Source organism: Oncorhynchus tshawytscha, linkage group LG17, assembly GCF_018296145.1.
Source record: "Oncorhynchus tshawytscha isolate Ot180627B linkage group LG17, Otsh_v2.0, whole genome shotgun sequence".
Taxonomy (NCBI): Eukaryota; Metazoa; Chordata; class Actinopteri; order Salmoniformes; family Salmonidae; genus Oncorhynchus; species Oncorhynchus tshawytscha.
The window spans coordinates 1,723,086-1,743,798 of NC_056445.1; the positions used below are offsets into that span (position 1 = coordinate 1,723,086).

At 43.0% G+C, this 20,713-nt stretch overlaps 1 protein-coding gene across 7 annotated transcripts; it reads right to left on the reverse strand.

Moving 5' to 3' along the window:
- Positions 1–830: 830 nt before the first annotated feature.
- On the reverse strand, positions 831–10,793 carry LOC112216695 (eukaryotic translation initiation factor 4H). 7 transcript variants are annotated; one of them, XM_024376691.2, is made up of 9 exons: positions 10,646–10,764; positions 10,210–10,295; positions 8,156–8,337; positions 8,006–8,070; positions 7,144–7,240; positions 6,261–6,320; positions 4,886–5,041; positions 3,004–3,119; positions 831–2,016 (listed from the first exon to the last, which is right to left on the reverse strand). In XM_024376691.2, the coding sequence occupies exons 2-9, from the start codon at positions 10,284–10,286 to the stop codon at positions 1,990–1,992; spliced, it is 780 nt and encodes a 259-aa protein (XP_024232459.1). In that variant the 5' UTR covers positions 10,287–10,295; positions 10,646–10,764; the 3' UTR covers positions 831–1,989. The 7 variants fall into 7 exon arrangements, with proteins under 7 accessions (XP_024232459.1, XP_024232457.1, XP_042155942.1 ...); XM_024376689.2 differs by having other exon boundaries at positions 8,156–8,343; XM_042300008.1 differs by lacking the exon at positions 10,646–10,764 and adding an exon at positions 10,402–10,621.
- Positions 10,794–20,713: the final 9,920 nt, after the last annotated feature.

Below are 20,713 nucleotides of genomic sequence, written 5' to 3' on the forward strand. Positions count from 1 at the left end.
GGCACTGAGTTTGAAGGTAGGCCTTGAAATACACCCCCAGGTACACCTCCAATTGACTCAAATTATGTCAATCAGAAGCTTTTAAAGCCATGGCATAATTTTCTGGAATTTTCCAAGCTATTTAAAAAGGCACAGTCAACTTAGTGTATGTAAACTTCTGACCCACTGGAATTGTGATACAGTGAATTAAATCATGTCTGTAAACAATTGTTGGAAAAATTACTTGTAGATGTCCTAACCGACTTGCCAAAACTATAGCTTGTGAACAAGACATTTGTGGTGATTGAAAAATGAATCAATGACCCCAACCTAAGTATATGTAAACTTCAACTGTATATACTTTTCATGTAAGTAGTAACAGAAAATTCAATAATTTTATTTTAAGTGTTCAAAATACCAAAACCTGTGTGCGTATATTTATACAGCCCCATCTACCCTCTGCAAAACAAACAGCCAATTTATAACTAATATTGGGTGCTTCAATCAAAATAAAAGCAAAAGTTCTTGCTCAGGGGCATATTCATTACACCGATTCTGTTGCAAAACATTTCTTAAACAGAAGCAAACAATACAGGACCCACCTAAAATTTGTCCAATAGAAACAATAATTTTGTCATAATGAATACACACGGGGTAGTGTTGAGGAACTAGGCTCTCTGCATGCGATGCCTGGGGATGAGAGACCTAGTTGTTTCTGATGTATGCAGAAAGACACTTGCGAACAGAACTTCTAGGGAATAATAAAGAATAACTTAGAAATGGCCTGAACCTGGATATGTATGCATGTTCCTTACAGCGTTCTTTTTCAAAGCAATGCCTGCCCCGTTCCATTAAATTTAAATGTTTTTATTCCATGTTCACATTGGTTCATGTGTTCTCAGAGAACTACTTCATTGCCTTGACTCATTCACCCATCCCACTAAAACACATTCATAATAAATTTATGTAAGATTATACATTTTATTGCCATAAACAGTGTAGGAAAATGAACAAAAAAATGAATAAAAACAGCAGATCTTTCTATAGTACAGTAAGAACAAGGTATCACTAAATTTCATAACCAGTAAAATGTAAATAAAAATGGTAGCGCAACAAATTCTCAAAAGCATCCTACACCATCTACTGGTAGGCAGACTAGATTTAGCCAGTCTCCATGGGACAAATGAGCAGATTTTTTTTTTTTTTTTTCAGTTAACAGTTTCCTATGTTAAAGTTGTATATTTTGCAGTGTTTAGGTGATACATTTTTTTATTGATAAAATGCATATAACTAGCAAGCTGTGGAAGTAGAAAGTTGCCAGACAAAGACCGTTGCAATAACCCATGTTTCTGATTTAATCTAGTGAGCGCTTCAGCTTCTCCTCGCATCGCTCCATTATTGCAGGAAGCCATTTTTTCCTGGATTGAACAGACTAAGATCAAAAATCTTTCAAAATCAGGTTCCAGAATTACACATTGAGACAACATTAAGGATTCAGTTCTCTTGGCAATGTTATCATTTAATATTTAAGACAGTGGAAATTTGAAGCTGAAATGATAATCATTTCACAAATAGAGCAGAAATTTAGGAGGAAAATGTATAAAAGACACCAAAGGAACAGCTTTTTACAGCTGTATATGTCTAAAACTGCAAATCATTTGGTGAACACAACGGATGCCTTGGGAAAGGTAAGAGAAAATTACACAGCAAAGTCCTTACCCAAAGGCAACAGAACCAAACTGAAGCCACTGTCCAGAGTTCCTTTTGATGTGTGTGGGGTACGGGTCAGGTTGACATAGGCCTGGCCCCTGCCCCTCACAGCAGCCTTGGGTCCAACTGCTCTTTTTTTCCAATTAGATGAAGGCCTGCTTTGTGTTAGCGAGCAGAAAGAGGAACCCAGCGCCTGACTCCCCAGCGAGCTCTTTGGGAGAAGTCTTTGAAAGATTTTTGGTAAACAAAGCCAGTAGATCCAGAGTAGACTTCCAGAATAATGCAGCCACGTGGATATATCTATTCCTTTTCTGCCTCTTTTTCAAGCTTTGAGAATGGGAAACAAAAAAACATTATGGTTAGACAGGTTCAATGCCAGAGGAAATGTTAAATAATTTAATTAGAGAAATTATAAAATAGTTTAAAGAACTTCTACACTACAACTGGATAGTTAAGCAGATACAATGACCTTAAAAGCTCCACTAATGAAATGTTTTCTTTTTTTGCACTGGTCCCAAACTGAACACTGACCATACGGCTGAACAATAGGGGCTAAACCGAAACAAAAGCAGCACATTTCTGACCAAGCTTTCTTGTTGGTGTCTGTGGGAGGGGAGCATATTCTCTTAAAACAATGGTGTTGTGTTGACCAACTGAGATGATAAAACCTTCATGACCCCCCCTCCAGAAGCTCAGCCACAACTGCCATGAACCAAACCATCAGAGCAAACCGTTCTATTCTAACAATTCATGTTATACTGACTTTGTAAATGGGGGCAGAATTCTAGTAGGGATCCATGCTTATCCACTTCAGAGTTAGGGTCGAGAGACACTTCAATTCCAACAGAGGGTTGAATATAGTAGTTAATTACACTATTAAATAACCTTTGAAAAGTTGTTACTTTTCAGCTCAATTGTATTAATCTTTAACTGCAAACAACATGAATGGACCTTCTCCCAACAGAACTACAGACAAAGCAGGCACTAATCACAGGGTAGCAGAGGTGTACATAAAAACTATGTTAACAGTTTGACATGCATTCACAAGCTGCTCTTTGGGTCTTGGTGTGCAGGTGTTGTATTATTTTTCCAAGAGTGTGTGTGTTCTCATCTTGTTTTTATTCTGTCTCAATGAAATACTTAACTCAAACTGAACTCAGAGGGATTTGTTCAGTTCGTCATCTCCAACAGACAGGGATACTAACAGAAGGCGTTAATGTATCCCATTGGCATCGTTTCATTTTTCTACACCGTCCCTGCCCTCCCATGCTCTCAGGCCTGGTCAATATCTTAAGGTTTGTCTTTGGGAATTACCTCCTCCCTGGGCTTGGCTCCGCCAAATATGGCAGAGTTGGGGTTGGCGACTTGGTTCAGTGGGGCAGCCACCGTACGTGGCTTCAGCTGAAGCCGTGGTCTCTGCGCCCTCTCCTCTGCAGAAAGCGAAGGGAAAAAAAGACAAACATGATTAACAAGTCAAGTCAAATGTTATGTCAACAAGGTGGCCACTGGTTCAGGATTTTTCAGTGTATTAACCTTTTTGGGATTGGCGGGCAGCACTTTCACTTTTGGATGAATAGTGTGCCCAGAGTGAACTGCCTCCTACTCTGTCCCAGATGCTAATATATGCATATTAATATTAGTATTGGGTAGAAAACACACTGAAGTTTCTAAAACTGTTTGAATGATGTCTGTGAGTATAACAGAACTCATATGGCAGGCGAAAACCTGAGAAAAATCCAACCAGGAAGTGAGTGGGACATTGAGGTTTGTAGTTTTTCAAAGCTTGGCCTACCAAGAGATATGGATACAGTTGCACTTCCTACGGCTTCCACTAGATGTCAACCGTCTTTAGAAACTTGAATGAGGCTTCTACTATAAAGGAGGGGCTCATGAGACCTCTGAGTCAGTGGTCTGGCAGAGTGCCTTGGTCTCATGACGCGCGCTCCTGACAGAGGTACCTCTCGTTCCAGTGCTTTTCTTCAGACAAAGGAATTCTCCGGTTGGAACATTATTGATGTTTTATGTTAAAACATTGATTCCATACATCGTTTGACATGTTTCTAAAAGGACTATAACGGAACCTTTCGAGTTTTTGTCTGGATGAAGTGCCTGTGCCTCATGAAGATGGATTACTGGGCTGAACACATGGAACAAATCAGTCATTTATTATCAAACTGGGATTCCTGGGAATGCCTTCTGATGAAGATCAAAGGTAAGTGAATATTTATGGTGCAATTTCTAACTTCTGTTGACTCCAAAACGGCAGATATTCCTCTGGCTGTTTTGGGTTCTGAGCGCCGTTCTCAGATTATGCTTTTTCCGTAAAGTTTTTTTGAAATCTGACACAGCGGTTGCATTAAGGAGAAGTCTATCTTTTATCAATGTTTATTATGAGTATTTCTTCAAAATCACCGGATATTTTGGAATCAAAACATTACTGCACGTAACGCGACAATGTAAACTGAGATTTTTGGATATAAATATGCACATTATCGAACAAAACATCTATTGTGTAACATGATATCCTATGAGTGTCATCTGATGAAGATCAAAGGTTAGTGATTAATTTGATATTTCTGCTTTTTGGGACTCCTATCTTTGGCTGGAAAAATGGCTGTGTTTTTTAAAAACTTGGCTATGATATGTTGTGCTTTCGCTGTAAAGCATTTTTGAAAATCGGACACGATGGGTAGATTAAGATGTTTATCTTTCATTTGCTGTATTGGACTAGCTAATGGGTGAAAGTGACATTTCGAAAAAATATTTTTGAATTTCGCGTGCTGCCTTTTCAGCGGAATGTTGTCGAGGGGTTCCGCCTGCCCTAGATAGGTTAAAGGAGGGGTCAATATCAACACCTTCCCATTATCTTTACAAAAGCTCTACTGTAACAATACAGAAAGCCATCAGAAATCCAGCTAAACTGATCTGTTCTTCCATGACTAAACATTGCCTAGAGTTATTTTTCTCAAATGCAGACCTCGATTCCAGAAGTACTGCTGATTTGATTATTCTCCTCTAATCAGGGACTAGTTCAGGCGTGTGACACCGGTGGAGTGTCTGACCAATCAGTCAAATCTATAGATCAATTAACCAACTACGGTTGAGAAAACAAAACCAGCATTACTTCGGACCTCCACACTTTAATTGGAATACCTCTGGTCTAGTGTTTTATATGAGATAAGAGAGATTGTGACACCGTCAGAGGGTTCTCTGAAGTCTTCCGCGCCGGCGCGCGGTGGTGGTCCGCCGTCCCTGTAGCGTCCCCCCATGCTTGCTCCTCCACCACCTCCCCTTCTGTCACCACCGCGGCTGCCTCCTCGACCCCGCCCAAAGTCGTCATCTCCTCTGTAGCCTACACAAGGAGATGCAGAAAGGAAAGGACAGGTTAGACAGTCTTGGGCTCATTCAAGATTGCAATGTTATAGAACGTTCAGATAAAGTATTGTGTAGAACAGACACGATTCTCTCATGAGGAATAAAAGATAAGAAATCTTGCCAGCTCTAAACACCACATTCCTTTCAGTAACATTCTAAACATTAAATCTGTTATTTCCCAGCACCTGGAGCAGCCCTGTAAGTTGACGAATGAGTGAGGTGAACCCCCTGTATGAGTGATGACAGAGGGATCACAAACAAAATGCACCAAGGGACAGAAAAAAAACTTGTGCAAATCGTAAAGTAAAAATCTCTAGAACCCATTAGAGGGGGGGAGGGGGGGGAAATCAAATACTGCTTATATTACACTATTCTGCAGATTTAGAGGTGTTTAGACTAAAATGATTTGGCATGGGTCCTCAAAATGTTCTACAGCTGCACCATCGAGAGCATCCTGACTGGTTGCGTCACTGCCTGGTATGGCAACTGCTCAGCCTCCAACCGCAAGGCACTACAGAGGGTAGTGCGTACGGACCAGTACATCACTGGGGCCAAGCTTCCTGCCATCCAGGACCTCTATACCAGGCAGTGTCAGAGGAAGGCCCTAAACATTGTCAAAGACTCCAGTCACCCCAATCATAGACTGTTCTATGCTGCCACACGGCAAGCCGTACCGGAGCGCCAAGTCTAAAAGGCTTCTTAACAGCCTCTACCCCCAAGCCATAAGACTCCTGAACAGCTAATCAAATGGCTACCTAGATTATTTGCATTGTCCCCCCTCTCTTTTACACTGCTGCTACTCTGTTATTATCTACGCATAGTCACTTTAATAACTCTACCTACATATACAAATTACCTCGACTAACCTGTACCCCCGAACATTGACTCTGTACTGGTACCCCGTTACTGCTGCTCTTTAATTTTTTTTTTTACACATCTATTTTTACCTAACACAGATTTTTCTTAACAGTAAGCATTTCACTGTAAATCTACACCCGTTGTAGTCGGCACATGTGACAAATAAAATTTGATTCACACAGCAATTTTTTTTAAACAATTTGTTTGCTTCTTTAGCTTGGTGCTCACTACCAACTACACTGTACTGCACTGCTTGGATCTTAAATTGCAGCGGTCAAACTGGGTCCGCTCTAATGACCGGTTGGGGACCGGCTAAGTCAGCTGAACGCTCATCCCACCTCCTTCGTAGTCGTCTCTGGAACCTCCCCTGGGACCACCTCCACGAGAGCCCCCTCGGCCTGCAGGGGACAGGGCTCAGTTTTAACAACAGGGGTGAGTGGTGCTTTGAGCTGAGGCAGGGGTGTGGAACCCACTTGCTGGTTAGCCAATGGCCTAGGTTAGTAGTACTACTTCTAGAGACAGCTAGTTGAAGTATTTGGTTGAGAAAGTAGAGACAAATTAGGCTTAGCTGCTCAGTTTTTAGCACCATTTACTACAGAAAAGGAAGCAGGAGAGAAGGGAGTAAGATGTAGAATGGATACATTATGAAAAGTGTCAGGTATTCTGAAATGTCAGTATGTAGTGAAATAAAACAAGAATAAGGCCAGAGGCAACAGTGGTAGTGGAACTTGTGCAATGCACTCCTCTTATAAGGACTGATACTGTGATTATAGAGGATTACATAATCCGTTGATCTATAAAAGTACAAGCATCTTGTCTTATTTTTATGACCACACAACAAATGATGGATTATTCCATTATTCTTATAAGTGAAATGCACTGTATGCTTAGATGGTAGCAAAGTCAAACAGAACAGCAAAGCTTTTGATAATTTAAAGATTTTAAGACGGCCTTGATTTGAGTCTCAGGTCAATGTTAAAGACGCGTAATTGTTCAAATCGCGTAATTGTTCAAATCTAGGCCAAGAGGTATTGCTACGTCATATTAATATTTACAATTAAGACAATCTACAAATCAATATCACGACTCATTAGAGCATGTAATAGAAACACTGAATCAGTTTACATTTCTTTGTAGTTGTAAGGATAAGTAAGAAATATGCTAAGCAGTAGTAGTAAGAGGAACAAACAAGTTAGCATTCTAGTGAGCACACGCGGGTACCTCCTCTGTCGTTCCCCCGGAAGCCGAATCCTCCGGCACCCCTCTCTTGTTTTCGGCCCTCTGCTATGTCAACCCTGAGTGACCGGTCTCCAAGGAGCTGGAGATGGGGGCAAAAGTCAGCACTAGGAAGAAATGAAACAATGTGGTCCGCTTCTCTGATAATGCTTCCAACAGTGTTTATGTCCTACAAGTATATCACTGTTGGTTGGATGTGTCACCGTATTCAATTGTCCCTTTTATAAAATGACAGTCGGTTGTCACTACACATTTAATCATTTTGGACTGCAATCTATTTTATGGAAGGTGCAAAACAAAATAAGTTTATATCAATGTTGGGGACAGTTACATTTGTTTTATGCAAAAAAAAGCATAGATTTATGTCTTTGTCACGATGCCCATATCACAATACTTAGATTTTCCATACAAAGCAGATTATACCTTTTTAAAGGACTATGAAGTTCACGCAGTGATGCAAGAATAAACAGGATCGGGCCACTTTCCAAAACAACAAAGAGGACAATACCAGCAGCTAATCTACTCTGCAGTTGTCACATTGTATGAGAGTGAAGCGAACTTATGCAGATGCTCTGTGTAAATGTTCACAAATGCAGCCCCTTGCATCTGTGTCACTCTACAACATATTTGGTTCACATAGTTGCTCATGGTCACGTCATAACGCTGAGTCTCAGGTTAAGAACCTGTGTTAAGTTAAATAGTATGTGCTACAGCTTTTTTTTAAAGGCTGAGTAACATACAGCTGTTTGTTTTTATAATTTTGACACTAAACCACAGTATCCCTTTGTTTTACATTTATGAGCCAGATACAAATGAGGATCTGAGAAAACTAATTGTGGGTACTCACAGCACCATCATACGTCAAAGCTTCTTTAAGGGATTCCAAGTCATCAAACTCCACATAACAAAAACCTGAAAGGAGAAAAATAACCAAACTGTGTCGCCATGGCTTGTGAGGTTATGTGAGGTTATGCTAAGCCAATGGATGCTTGCTCACCTTTAAATTTGTCAGTTTCTTTGTCTCTAACTAGTCGAACACTCCTGACATTGAGGTCTTTGAAAATGGCGTCTATGTCTCCTTGTACTGTGTTGAAGGGCAGGTTGCCCACATATGCTGTGTATGGGGGATCTGTTGGTAGATCCTTCTGCTTGCGGGGTCCACCAGGTCCACTGCCACCTCTGGGTCTACCAGAAACGAACACCTCCATGAGAGAACAGACTACAACAGATACAAACTCAGGGTCCTGTACGGGGAGTGGCTAATGGTCAATAACTTGAGCAGGAAATTAAGGTTGATAATTGGGACATTAACGGAGTCACAAGCAAAACCTAACGTCCCAGGAAAAAGTGGCAAATAGGTAGCGCAGTCATACTTTTCAGCTGACTTTCTGAGCCTTTGATAAATGGTGTACACTTGGACAGATCCATTACCAATCAAATTACCAAAGATCTACAGTTCAAATCCCATAGGAAAATACACGTGGCACATACAATATAGGAAATAGGACTAGGCTCTCTGGAAACTGGAGAAAGAATTGAGATGGAAATATAATGTTTTTTTTTCTATTTAATTGCCAATAGTGTCAGCAGCGCACAGAAAAAGATGGCATCCCTGTTGGGCTAAATACGGGTAAACAATACTACAGAGCTGCCATTTGTGTCATTTTTCTCAATGAACAGCAGAAGTTCATGTGCACTGATAAGTCAATTTGAAGAAGGGTTTGCTTGTAATGACTGTGCCACGTAATTGATTTTCCCTACTGAACTTTGATAAATGCACTGGATATAAGAGTGTCGGCTAAAATTATTTAAACGCAAAAGATGTATGCTCCTCATGAGGAGTTACGGGGCCTTGCAAAACTGCAAGGAACCTGTTCCCTTGCTGGCAACAGCACTCCAATCTGACAGTGCAGAGAGAAATGCAGATTGGGTCCTGCATGCCTGCAGCATTCTTCGGGTGTCAAGCAAACTGGGCGACCTGGCAGAATCAAGAGGTACAGCCACCAACCAGGGAAAGGGGATATCTATTCAGTTGCACAACAATGCATTCAACTCAAATTTGTCTTCTAAGAAAGGGACATTGGGCATGCATGCATATATCTTTCCCACAATTAGAAAGGAGAGCAATTGTAAAATAACCAAGTTGACTGTTGTGATCTTACATAGCATTTGATAAGACAAGGTGTTAATGTGTAGTTATTTGGCCATGGTGTCAAATTAATGTATGACAAACAGCCCAATAGATACAGGACTAGTTTAGGTATTTCATGATCAGGGGCTCCAACTCCTTTCCTGTGTGAATAAAGCAAAGCAGAATATGATTATAACAATTAATGTTATGACAGTCACTGACAAGGGATGGAAGACATAACTCCCTGATTTTCGAAATTATCATAGTTACATTGATCCCCATCCAAGAGAGCACGTTTTAACTGCAGTAATACCGTTAGCTAGCTTGTTAAATGTATAGTGTTTTCGTTGATTAGGCTATTTTGAAGTTCTGGATAGCTGGCTACCTAGCTAGGCCTGAGTTTCAGAAATAATTTCAGTATCGCCGCAACATCGTTGGCACGTAAGGTTGACATTTTCCTGGTAGTGATTGTCTAAGGCATCAATGGCAATGCTCGAGTTAGCCCACGTTATGTTAGTTAAATGCATTGCAAACCTAGCTAACTACCTGAGCAAATCGCAAATCGGCAATCATTGCTACTATAGTTAACGTTAGCTAACGTTCTGCAAATCATAAAGACCTAGCTAGCTAACTGACATGTGTGCGCTCATCAAACTAGCTAGTAATGGATGCAGGGTGCACTGGGCCAAACTAGGCTAGCTAACAGAGTTAGCATACTAGCTAGCTAGTCCTCCGCATAAATCTTCATGCAATTAGAACAAGCTAGTCTAGCTAGCTGTCTAGCTAACGTTACCACTAAACAAGGCATCAAAAGGCTTGTGCATTGAATAATGATTACTTGGTAACTAGTTGCTAAACATGCCATGTATTGATAATGATGTCTGGGAATGGTGCGTGTTGACATCTCGAGCTGTTATTACCCGATTTGGCCATTCGACGCAGTCCCTGACCTGCTAGCACAACATGCAGCCCATGAGATGCTGGCGCCAAGTGCCATGCTGGCAGTCTGTGAAGATAGAATGACTTGCAATCATAACCATGTCATAATATGTAATTGTCAAACCGATATGAATAAGTCGATAACATTATGTAATGGAAAATCTCACACGCACATCTGGAAGTAGCTAGCTATGGTCAATCCACGAGTTTTCCCCGCCCTCAATACCGGCTTCCCATTCATCAAAGCGGCCGTGAGAGGCTAACCACACTGACACTGTCTGGCCCGAGTTCTGAACCCGGGCCTATCTTTCAGAAGAATTTCGAACAAGCCCCTGTATATACTAAGGCATCAGTGCGTTTTCTCGCATCACCATACGTTAATACTGATACATTCTATTCGTCCAGGTATTTTCTTACCCTCTGCCTCCACCAAAACTACCGTAAGCCCGATCCCGGTCATCGTAGTTATCGTAATCCGCCATTGCCGAGATTGCTGTTGGAGAAAGCAGTTGTTTGTCGAAGGACCTTCAATATAGGGGTACTCAATTTTAGTTGTCCTCTCAGTGCCTGAACCATAACGAACACTTTTTGCACAGTTAAGTAAAGTTACTACAGATGCCTTCAAATCCCCTAACTAAATTAAATATTAGTAAACTAACAGATCCAACCCCAGTATCATCTAGATATTGGTATTTATCCTGGCTGGGCAATTACAACAACTGTAAGAAAAAGGTGCACATGATGTTAGGCAATTCATGAAGTAGTACAGTCCTTTAGCCAACACTATTTTCCCACAGGAATATCAATGTAGCTAATTTGATCAAATTGCCTCCCTCCACACCAGTTGGAGTTACACCATGCCAACCTGGTCTCAGAGCATTTCTTATTATTGTGTTTGTAAATCCAAGACACCCCATTTAGTTTGATCATATGTTACGTTTTGTATGGTATTAATTTGTGAACGTCCACCGATTTCCTAGGATATGTTACGAATTACAATTCGTATTTTATGTTACGAATTTGCAAATGTACACTATGTTAGGAATTTGAAAAATGTACAATATATTAGCATTTGCAAAACGAATGATCTCTACATGGGCAAAATGATGTAGACACTTGTGTTTGAATGTTATGACGAGACAGAGGCATTGATGCGAGTAACCAGTCTTGTTCAGTTCATCACAACACATCCGGGTATCTCAAGTACACCGGTAAAACACATGAGTTGCAGTAATGAACATTTACCAACAGATGGCATCACTGTGCCATCTTACACCCATAACATCTTCCCTTTAATAAAATAGGGGCGGCAGGGTAGCCTAGTGGTTAGAGCGTTGGGCTAGCAACCAGATGGTTCAAAATTCAGATCCCCGAGTCAACAAGGTGCAAATCTGTGGTTCTTCCCCTGAACAGGCAGTTAACCCACTGTTGCTAGGCCATCATTGAAAATAAGAATTTGTTCTTAACTGACTTGCCTAGTTAAATAAAAGGACATGAGGTGTCAATTCACTAAGAAAACAAACCTAGTAATAGTTTCCAAGATGAACAGTTTAGATTTTTTTTTAAATTATTGTTATTTTTATCAGGTAACAACAACACATTTTGATATTCTCTTCACTTTTATCTCTCTGTCAACAATCCCTGATGGGAGACCTACAGATTAAGTCTTTTTGGTGGCTGGGACAGACAAAAAGACAGGGGGCTTGTCTGCGAGGACTGTGGGTTCCCGCACAGGCGTGTCACCTGACTGTCTAAGGGGAGTATTGATGGGCGAGGGAGCATCCGACCTGTGATCCCCTGGCTCTTTGCACAGTGCCTCAGGCCCCATGTGACTTGCTGGGGTTCCGTCTTTTGTCATGCGACCCCTTTGACAATCAGGGTTCTGAGTAGGTGCTGGCTCAGCAATCCGAAGGTCAACCCTGTTACGACGGTACAGTGATCCATTCACTTCGACCAAGTAGGAGCGTGGTGCCACTTTCTATACACAGGATCCGAGTCTCCAGAGGCCCGTCCGGTCCCCTGGTAGTGGCTTCATTCGGACCGTTTCACCCACCCTGAGCTCAGGTAAGTCTGTAGTGGAAATTTCCTGTATTTACCAAATCATGAGAGCAAACCACACGCAAGTCAGAGTTATCATAAAGTCCATCTTTAATTATATGAGCTCCATCACAACCCATCACAACCCTGTGACTCTCAGATCAATTCAGTGTCTGTAAATGAATTCTCTGAGAGTCCTTACACATTGCAACTGAGATCCTTTATAGCAAAGACACATATAGCCAGACAGCATTGGCTATAAACTATCATTCAGCTTTGTCTCCTAAACTATGTTCTTATCTCGCTCTCAGGACCATAAAACAAAACCTCATCAACAGGCATATATCAAATACACCCCTCCTGGACAAGATCACAGAGACACAGTGACTGGCACACAGACATTGTGGAGCCAATAAATAATTGGTTTAAAAGATATGTTTACATATGATGACAAGCTTGACCTCTCCCCTTTCTGCGGCCCAAGTAACTGAAACCTGACAGAGAACAGATAACTGCAACCGGCCAACAGTATTATCCAAAAATATACATTCTGATGAGAAGTAACTCACAAGCATATAATGAAAATAAAACATCTTATCTATGTTACCCAACTAATTCTGATTATTCCCCAACAAGTCTTTTGCTGATTTTTTCGTAGATGAACTTGGAGACCTGTCTTCTGTGACGTAGCTTCACCAGCAGGTCTGTCACCACACATGGCTCCAGGAGAGTGCTGGCTACTGGCAGAGCTGCTTTTAAGCACCGTGTCGTGGGCCGGGCTGCTATCCATGCCTTCTGTCGGGGTATTGCGCCACTGCAAGATTTGCTTTCCAGGCATCTTTGCCCTCTCGCAGAGCCTTTTTGCAGAGGTTCTTTGCGATTTTAACTGCGGACTCCGCCTTCCCATTAGCTTTTGGGTGTCGTTGTGATGAAGTGACGTGCTCGAATTCCCATCCTGCAGCAAATTTTCGGAACTCAACTCCGGAGAATTGGGGTCCATTGTCTGAAATTACCCTATCTGGCTGGCCATAGCGGGCAAACTGAGCCTTGCAGCGTATGATCGTTGTCTCTGCTGAGAGGTCGGGGAGGAGGTCAATCTCCCAAAAGTCTGAGTAATGATCAACTACGAGCAGAAAGTCTTTGCCACTGTGCTGGAAGAGATCTAGACTTACTATCTGCCAGGGGTGCATCGGTAGCTTATGGGACATCATCGTCTCTCTCTGCTGCTCAATGGCATATTCATTGCAGACTGTGCATTTACTGACATAGTCTTTGATTTCAATCTGCATTCTTGGCCAATAGTGTGTCACGTGCTTGTCTGTAACAGGCCTCACCTCCTATGTGACTTGAGTGCACGCGCGCCAACATCTCAGGGCGCAGAGACCGGGGAATAATGACTCTCTGACACTTGAATATTTACTGAACACTGAGCTCCTCTTTGACTGGCCACTATTCTCTGACGGCTAAAGCAGTTTCTTCCTTGCAGTCGGGCCAGCCCATCAGAATCACAGACCTCAATGCCTGGAGTTGCTCGTCTCTGTCTGTGTGCTGCCTGATTTGTATAAGGCGCTTGTCCGTAACATTGAGGTAGTCAGCCTGGTTGATGTGTACAACATCCACTTGCTCTGTTTTTAAGCTGCACACTTCGTGTTGTTCATGCATGGAGCGTGTGTGAGTGCCTGATGCAGTAGCCCTGCTGAGCGTGTCACTCACATACATCTCTGGCCCTGGCTTATACACCACCATGAGGTTGTAGTTTTGTAGGGCCAGTAGCATGTTCTGCAGTCGTTTTGGGGCATTCAGAAGAGGCTTGCTGAATATAGCAATAAGGGGCTTGTGATCGGTCTCTGCTGTAATATTGTCGCGCCCGTACAGGTAGTGGTGGAAGCGTTGGCATGCAAACACAATGCTGAAGCACTCCTTCTCTATCTGGGCATAGTTCTGCTCTGTTGGGGTGAGTGCCCTAGAGGCGAATGCCACAGGCTGGCCCTCCTGCATGAGGCAACAGCCAAGTCCATACTGGCTTGAGTCACTCTGAATCGTGACAGGTTTTGACACATTGTAGTATCGCAGTATGGGTGTCTGGGTGACAAGTTGTTTTATTTCCCTCACCGCTGCGTCATGTTTTGGGAGCCAATGCCAGATGATGTCCTTGTCCATGAGACTCCTTAGCGGCTCACACTCTTCAGAGAGCCGCAGTAGGAATTTGGCCAGGTAGGTGACGAATCCGACGAAGCGCTGCACTCCCTTCACGTCAGATGGGTGGAGCATTTCCAAGACAGCCTTCACTTTTTCAGGATCCGCCTTCAATCCGGTGGAGGACAAGATGTGCCCATGACAGCGGACCTCTGGCACTTTAAACTGAAGCCTTTTTATGCTTAGCCTGTCTGCATCTGACCATCACGGCCAGCAGCTTGGCGCCATGGTCCCATTCTGCCTCCTCATCACTGTCCCCACAGCCCACTATGAGGATCTCATCTGCTATGGGTTCCATCAACAGCTCATGCTGTTTCCGCTGATACACCTCTGGAGCCACGGAGACACCAAACGGAAGCTTCAAGCACCTCTTTCTGCCCAAGGGTGTCCAAAAGGTGGTCATGTAGCTGCTGGGCTCGTCGAGCTTGCACTGCAGGAAGGCATCTCTGGCATCCACGAGCGTGAAGACTCTGGCCTTTGGGAGCTTGTAAAGAACATCCTCCAACGTGGGCATAATGTAATGTGAACGTCGCAGAGCCCGGTTGAGGTGTTTAGGATCAATGCATATCCGTAGCTTGTCTGGTTTCTTGATGATAACCATATTACTTATCCAGTCTGTAGGCTCGGTGATGGGTATGATGTGGCCATCTGCTTCGTATTTATCAAGCTGAGCCTTCGTAGCTGCTTTCATGGCCACTGGTACATTGCGGGGTGCACACTGGACAGGCTGGATTGCTGCATCCAACTCAAAGTGGACTTCCCCGTCCTCCTGTTTGCAACTACTGAAAACATAACGCTCGTAGATGATGTTCTTTGCTGGCTTAAAGTAATGTTCAAGAGCATCAAGAATAGCTATAGCGTTACCTTGCTGAGCTGCTGTTAGGTTCAGGTTGTGTTTGTATACGTGTCGGCATTCAGTTCCCATTATAGTCCTCAAAGTGGCAGCCACTACCTCATCGTCCTTTTCCAGAAGTCCTGTTGCTAGCGCATAGTCCTCCCATTCACCTCTAAGCGTAACCCAGTTCGTGCTCCAATCCCCGCTGAGCTTCATAACAGCAGGAGGGGGAATGTTCGCTGCCATGTCTAACAACACTGAAGCTAACTAGCAAACTCACTCTAGCTAAGGCCAATTCCGGCAAAATTTTACTCAAATAAGCATTTGTTTGGTAAACCAGAACAGGTGACTCTAATTTGCGGAAAGCATGTTTAGTTATCCCACTTCTGACACCATGTTTGAATGTTAAATGACGAGACAGAGGCATTGATGCGAGTAACCAGTCTTGTTCAGTACATCACAATACATCCGGGTATCTCAAGCACACCGGTAAAACACATGAGTTGCAATAATGAACATTTACAAACAGATGGCATCACTGTGCCATCTTACACCTATAACAACTTGCTACTTGAACATCTCATTCCAAAATCATGGACATTAATATGGACTTGGTCCTCCCTTTGCTGCTATAACAGCCTCCACTCTTCTGGGAAGGCTTTCCACAAGATGTTGGAACATTGCTGCGGGAACTTCCATTCAGCCACAAGAGCATTAGTGAGGTCGGGCACTGATGTTCGGCGATTAGGCCTGGCTCGCAGTCGGTGTTCGCATTTCATCCCAAAGTTGTTAGGTGGGTTTGAGGTCAGGGCTCTGTACATGCCATTTAAGTTCTTCCACACCGATCTCGACAAACCATTTCTGTATGAACCTTGCTTTGTGCACTGGGGCATTGTCATGCTGAAACAGGAAAGGGCCTTCCCCAAACTGTTGGAAGCAGAGAATTGTCTAGAACGTATCTTGTAACTTTAAGATTTCCCTTCACTGCAACTAAGGAGCCTAGCCTGAACCATTATTCAACCTCTACCAATCTTTACAGTTGGCACAATGCATTGGGGCAGGTAGCGTTCTCATGGTGTCCACCAAACCCAGATTCGTCCTTCGGATTGCCAGATGATAAAGCATGATTCATCACTCCAGTTTACACTGCTCCAAAGTCCAATAGCAGTGAGCTTTACACCACTCCAGCCAATGTTTGGGATTGCGCATGGTGATCTTAGGGTTGGGTGTGGCTGCTCGTCCATGGAAACCCATTTCAGGAAGTTCTGGACAAACAGTTATTGTGCTGACGTTGCTTCCTGAGGCCGTTTGGAACTCGCTAGTGAGTGTTGCAACCGAGGACAGGTGATTTGTATGCGCTACGCACTTCTGTGAGCTTGTGTGGCCTATCACTTTACACCTGAGCCGTTGTTGCTCCTAGACGTTTCTACTTAACAATAACAGCACTTACAGTTGACTGGGGCAGCTCTAGCAGGGCAGAAATTTGACGAACTGACTTGTTGGAAAGGTGGCATCCTATGACAGTGTCACGTTGAAAGTCACTGAGCTCTCTTCGGGAAGGCCATTATACTGCAAATATTTGTAGACAGAGATTGCAGTGTGCTGTGTGCTCGATTTTATACATCTCTCAACATCGGGTGTGGCAGAAAAACGTGAATCCACTAATTTCAAGGGGTATCCACATACTTTTGTATACATAGGGTATGTTAAAAATTACAATTTGTATTATATGTTACACATTTGCAAAACCAATATATTAAGAATTTGCTAAACTTATGATATGTTACGAATTCCAGCTAGAAGACAAACGTTAGCTAGCTGGCTAACTTTAGCTAGGCTAGGAGTTAAGGTTAGAGTTAAGTTTAGGAGTTTGATTAAAGGGTTAAGGTTAGGTTAGGCACAGAAGGCAATCTGTAGCATAGTGGCCCTCTTAAAGAATGGTGTGATTAGTCAGATCTGCAGTGAAGATAATCAGGACATTAAAACTGTATCAATTTGAGAATTGAAATTAAACTAGAAAAGAACATTCCTGATGAAGCTTTGTGGACTCAGCTGGCTAAAAGTATTTGCATGTTACTAGTTGAAGAAGTTTGTGAAAGTCTAGAGATTTCTTAAAAAAACAGCAACTTGCTCATGCATACTTTGTGTCCTCCTCCACCACAGAGGTCAGGGACATTTCTTGGAATTTCCAGAGGGCCCGCATCACATGAACCTTATGTTTTTTCTGGCTTTTCATGGCACTTACTGTAAGCATAAAAATATAAATAAATTAATAATTTGCATAACATGGGCATGCCGGACACGACAGAACAGTAACGCACTGTAAAATATATTTAAGAGTCAGAATCTACTGAAAATATCTTGTTGTCTTTGTCAAGTGTCTCAACTGCTCACATTTACAGTACTTACCAACTACAATGGAGCACACATGAGTGTTAGCAAAGGCATGTTTACATGGAACCCCTTTTGGGGTTTTCTATACATGGAACCCAAAAGAGTTCTATCTGGAACCAAAAAGGGTTCTTCAAAGGGTACTCCTATGGGTAGAGCCGATGAACTCTTTTAGGTTATATATAGCACTTTTTTTTCTAAGAGTATAACGATGCACTATGTAGAAATCGCAAAGCCATTTCCTGGTTGATAAAATTCTAATAGTTTGCCTAATTTCAGTTTATATGACAAAACAAGCAAGGTATAGTGTTGAGAATCATTGCACCATTTAAACCGCTGTGAAATATATTTTCCATAACCCAAAATATTGTATTTTCAGGTGTTGTAAACTGGTGCGCAAAACCAAAAGTAAAAGATGCAAAAACGAAACGTAAGAACGGGAAGCCTAGAATAACGCACATAGAAGAAATCTACCGCTTCTTAGACTTGCTTTCATTGAGCATGACAGATGTATGACACACATTTCTATATGAATTTGTCAGGTCGCCCAAAAAGTTATATTTTGCAGCTACGTAAGAACATACGATCATAGATATGTTTAAAAGTTCATGGGCAGCTGAATAGCATGTCTCTTGAGGAATCCAGTCTCAGTGAGACCTGATGCAAAGAAAAAACGCTAAGGATCAGCATAGCTAGTACAAATCTACCTCTTACAAAGCTGGCTAGTAGGAATCAATACACATTGAAAATGAGTATCATCCCCATGGGGATGTAGATACGCTCTGGAGGTCAGGTAGCAGGAGCTGGTTCCCTCTCCAAAGCCTGGTAGAGGTCCACATCTACGTCCCAAAACACATGGCCAACGATACGGGAGGACCGAGTGATGGGTTGTAGGACCCTTCACTGACGTGGAACCACAGGGTGTAGGAAAGCAGGTCCTCTGGCATCTTGGTCCCCAGGCGGGGATTCTCATCCTTACCAGGAGATGGTGGAGTTATGAAGTTGGAGCCACGGGAGGTGATGAGGAAGGTAAGACTTTCCTGGTGCTGTGATGTGCGTATTTGTGCCGGATCCCAATTGTCACTATCCAGGGCTTGGACAGAAAAAAGAAGAGTAGAGCGGGTAGGAAGTTATGTTCAGGGAGGAGGCGAGGGCCTGGTCAATTAAATTCCCTGCGGCACCGGAGTCCACTAGAGCTGTAGAAACAACACCTGAGGGACAGCCAGCCAGTGAAATGGGAACCAGAATGGTTTGGCGGAAAACGATGACGGAATACTCACGCCTACCCGGGGAATACTCACGCCTATCACGGGATCGCACCTCTGCTTTAGGGGACCCCTGGTTAGGAAGCACTGGACACCGCTGAAGCTTGTGCCCCTCCATGCCGCAATAGGGACAGAGCCCCAGCTGTCTGCTGTGGAGAGGTGTGTGGACCCTACCTCCACAGTTTCAGGCTCTAACTCACGACAGCCAAAGGAGGGAGGTAAGTTGCGAGGTGGGCACCGGCGCTCCCGAAGAAGGTTATCCAGACAGATGGCCATTGTGTTGAGTGTGTCCAAGGATAGGTTGTCATCCTGACATGTCAACTCTGCCTGAACCTCTTCGCACAATCCTCTCCGGAATAGAGTGCGGAGCGCCAGCTCATTCCATCCACTGGAGGCTGCCACATTCCAAAATGTGAACATGTGTACGTAATGATGGGGAGCAGGTGTGCATAATCATAGTTGCCAGGGCCGGTGTTCAGTAGACCGGCGACATTGAGCGCCGGAGGGAGGCGTGACAGGAACCATCAAGTCTCTTCCTAGAGCTGGCCGCTCGGCCAAACTGAGCAGTCAGGGGAGAAGGGCCTTGGTCAGGGAGGTGACTAAGAACCCAATGGTAACTCTGACAGAGCCCCAGAGTTCCTCTTTGTAGATGGGAGAACCTTCCAAAAGGACAACCACCTCTGCAGCTCTCCACCAATCAGGCCTTTCTGGTAGAGTGGCTGCGTTCTCCACCCCCCCCCCCCATGCAAATCATCTTGGCTCCTGGACTCTGTCGATGCATTTCAAGGCTGCATTGAAACAATGACTGGTCAATGATCAGAGACCAGCTCAGTTGATCCCTTCCATTGTGACAATGAGTCATCATAATGCTGCATCAAGTGTACATGATCCTAGGGGCATTGGCAAACACAATGTAAGCCGTTTAATTGAGGTACCCCTAATTGCACCGAATACTATGAACCATGAACTATCAGTTACACTGTTAGCACTGAGGCAATGTGTCCTTGTAGGAAGACCACTTTGTGCAGCTCACCCTGCACTATCAACTCTGTTGCAAATAACATGAATAAGTCTACTTCTGATAAGCTTCCTAGTAAAGCATTAAAACCAATCAAGCAACCCAGAAAAGTGATACAAATAGCCCATATAACATATGAAACAAGGTCCATGAAATCATCAGACTCATCTGCTGAGTCTTTCAGATACAATCTTCATTAGCTGTAACAGCAAGAAACAAATTAAGAAAGAGCTAAATGTAGATTTTAACAATGAAAAAGTAGACATCAAAATCAATTGGATCTCATTTCATTTGATCCGATTGACACACCGGTATGTGAATAAAAAATAAAAAAACATTGGAATCTGTCAGTATTAAACTAGAAATGTCACGTATTTTGCACTGGATGCTTCTCAATCCTACAATAACTGTTGATGTCACACCTCTGCATCTTTGGTGAAATGTGTCAGAGCGAGAGCAATATTTGTCAAAACATGACACATCCCTAAAATCTGTCTTCTCATACAAATGTCTGTAGTTTCCGGTCGGTTTGACCTACAACATAGTTTGACCATTCTATGGAAAGGGGAGACTCTCACAAACACAATGCTGTTCTCAGTTTTTCTCTACGACCCCCACAAGTGTCACCGGACTCGTCTGAAGGTAACCTATGTCCCGATAAAATGACAGATTTTTTAACCAAGGAAGAAATGAATCAATGTTGTGCAATGCTGAAGCCACTAGTGCAGAGCACAATGGATCAG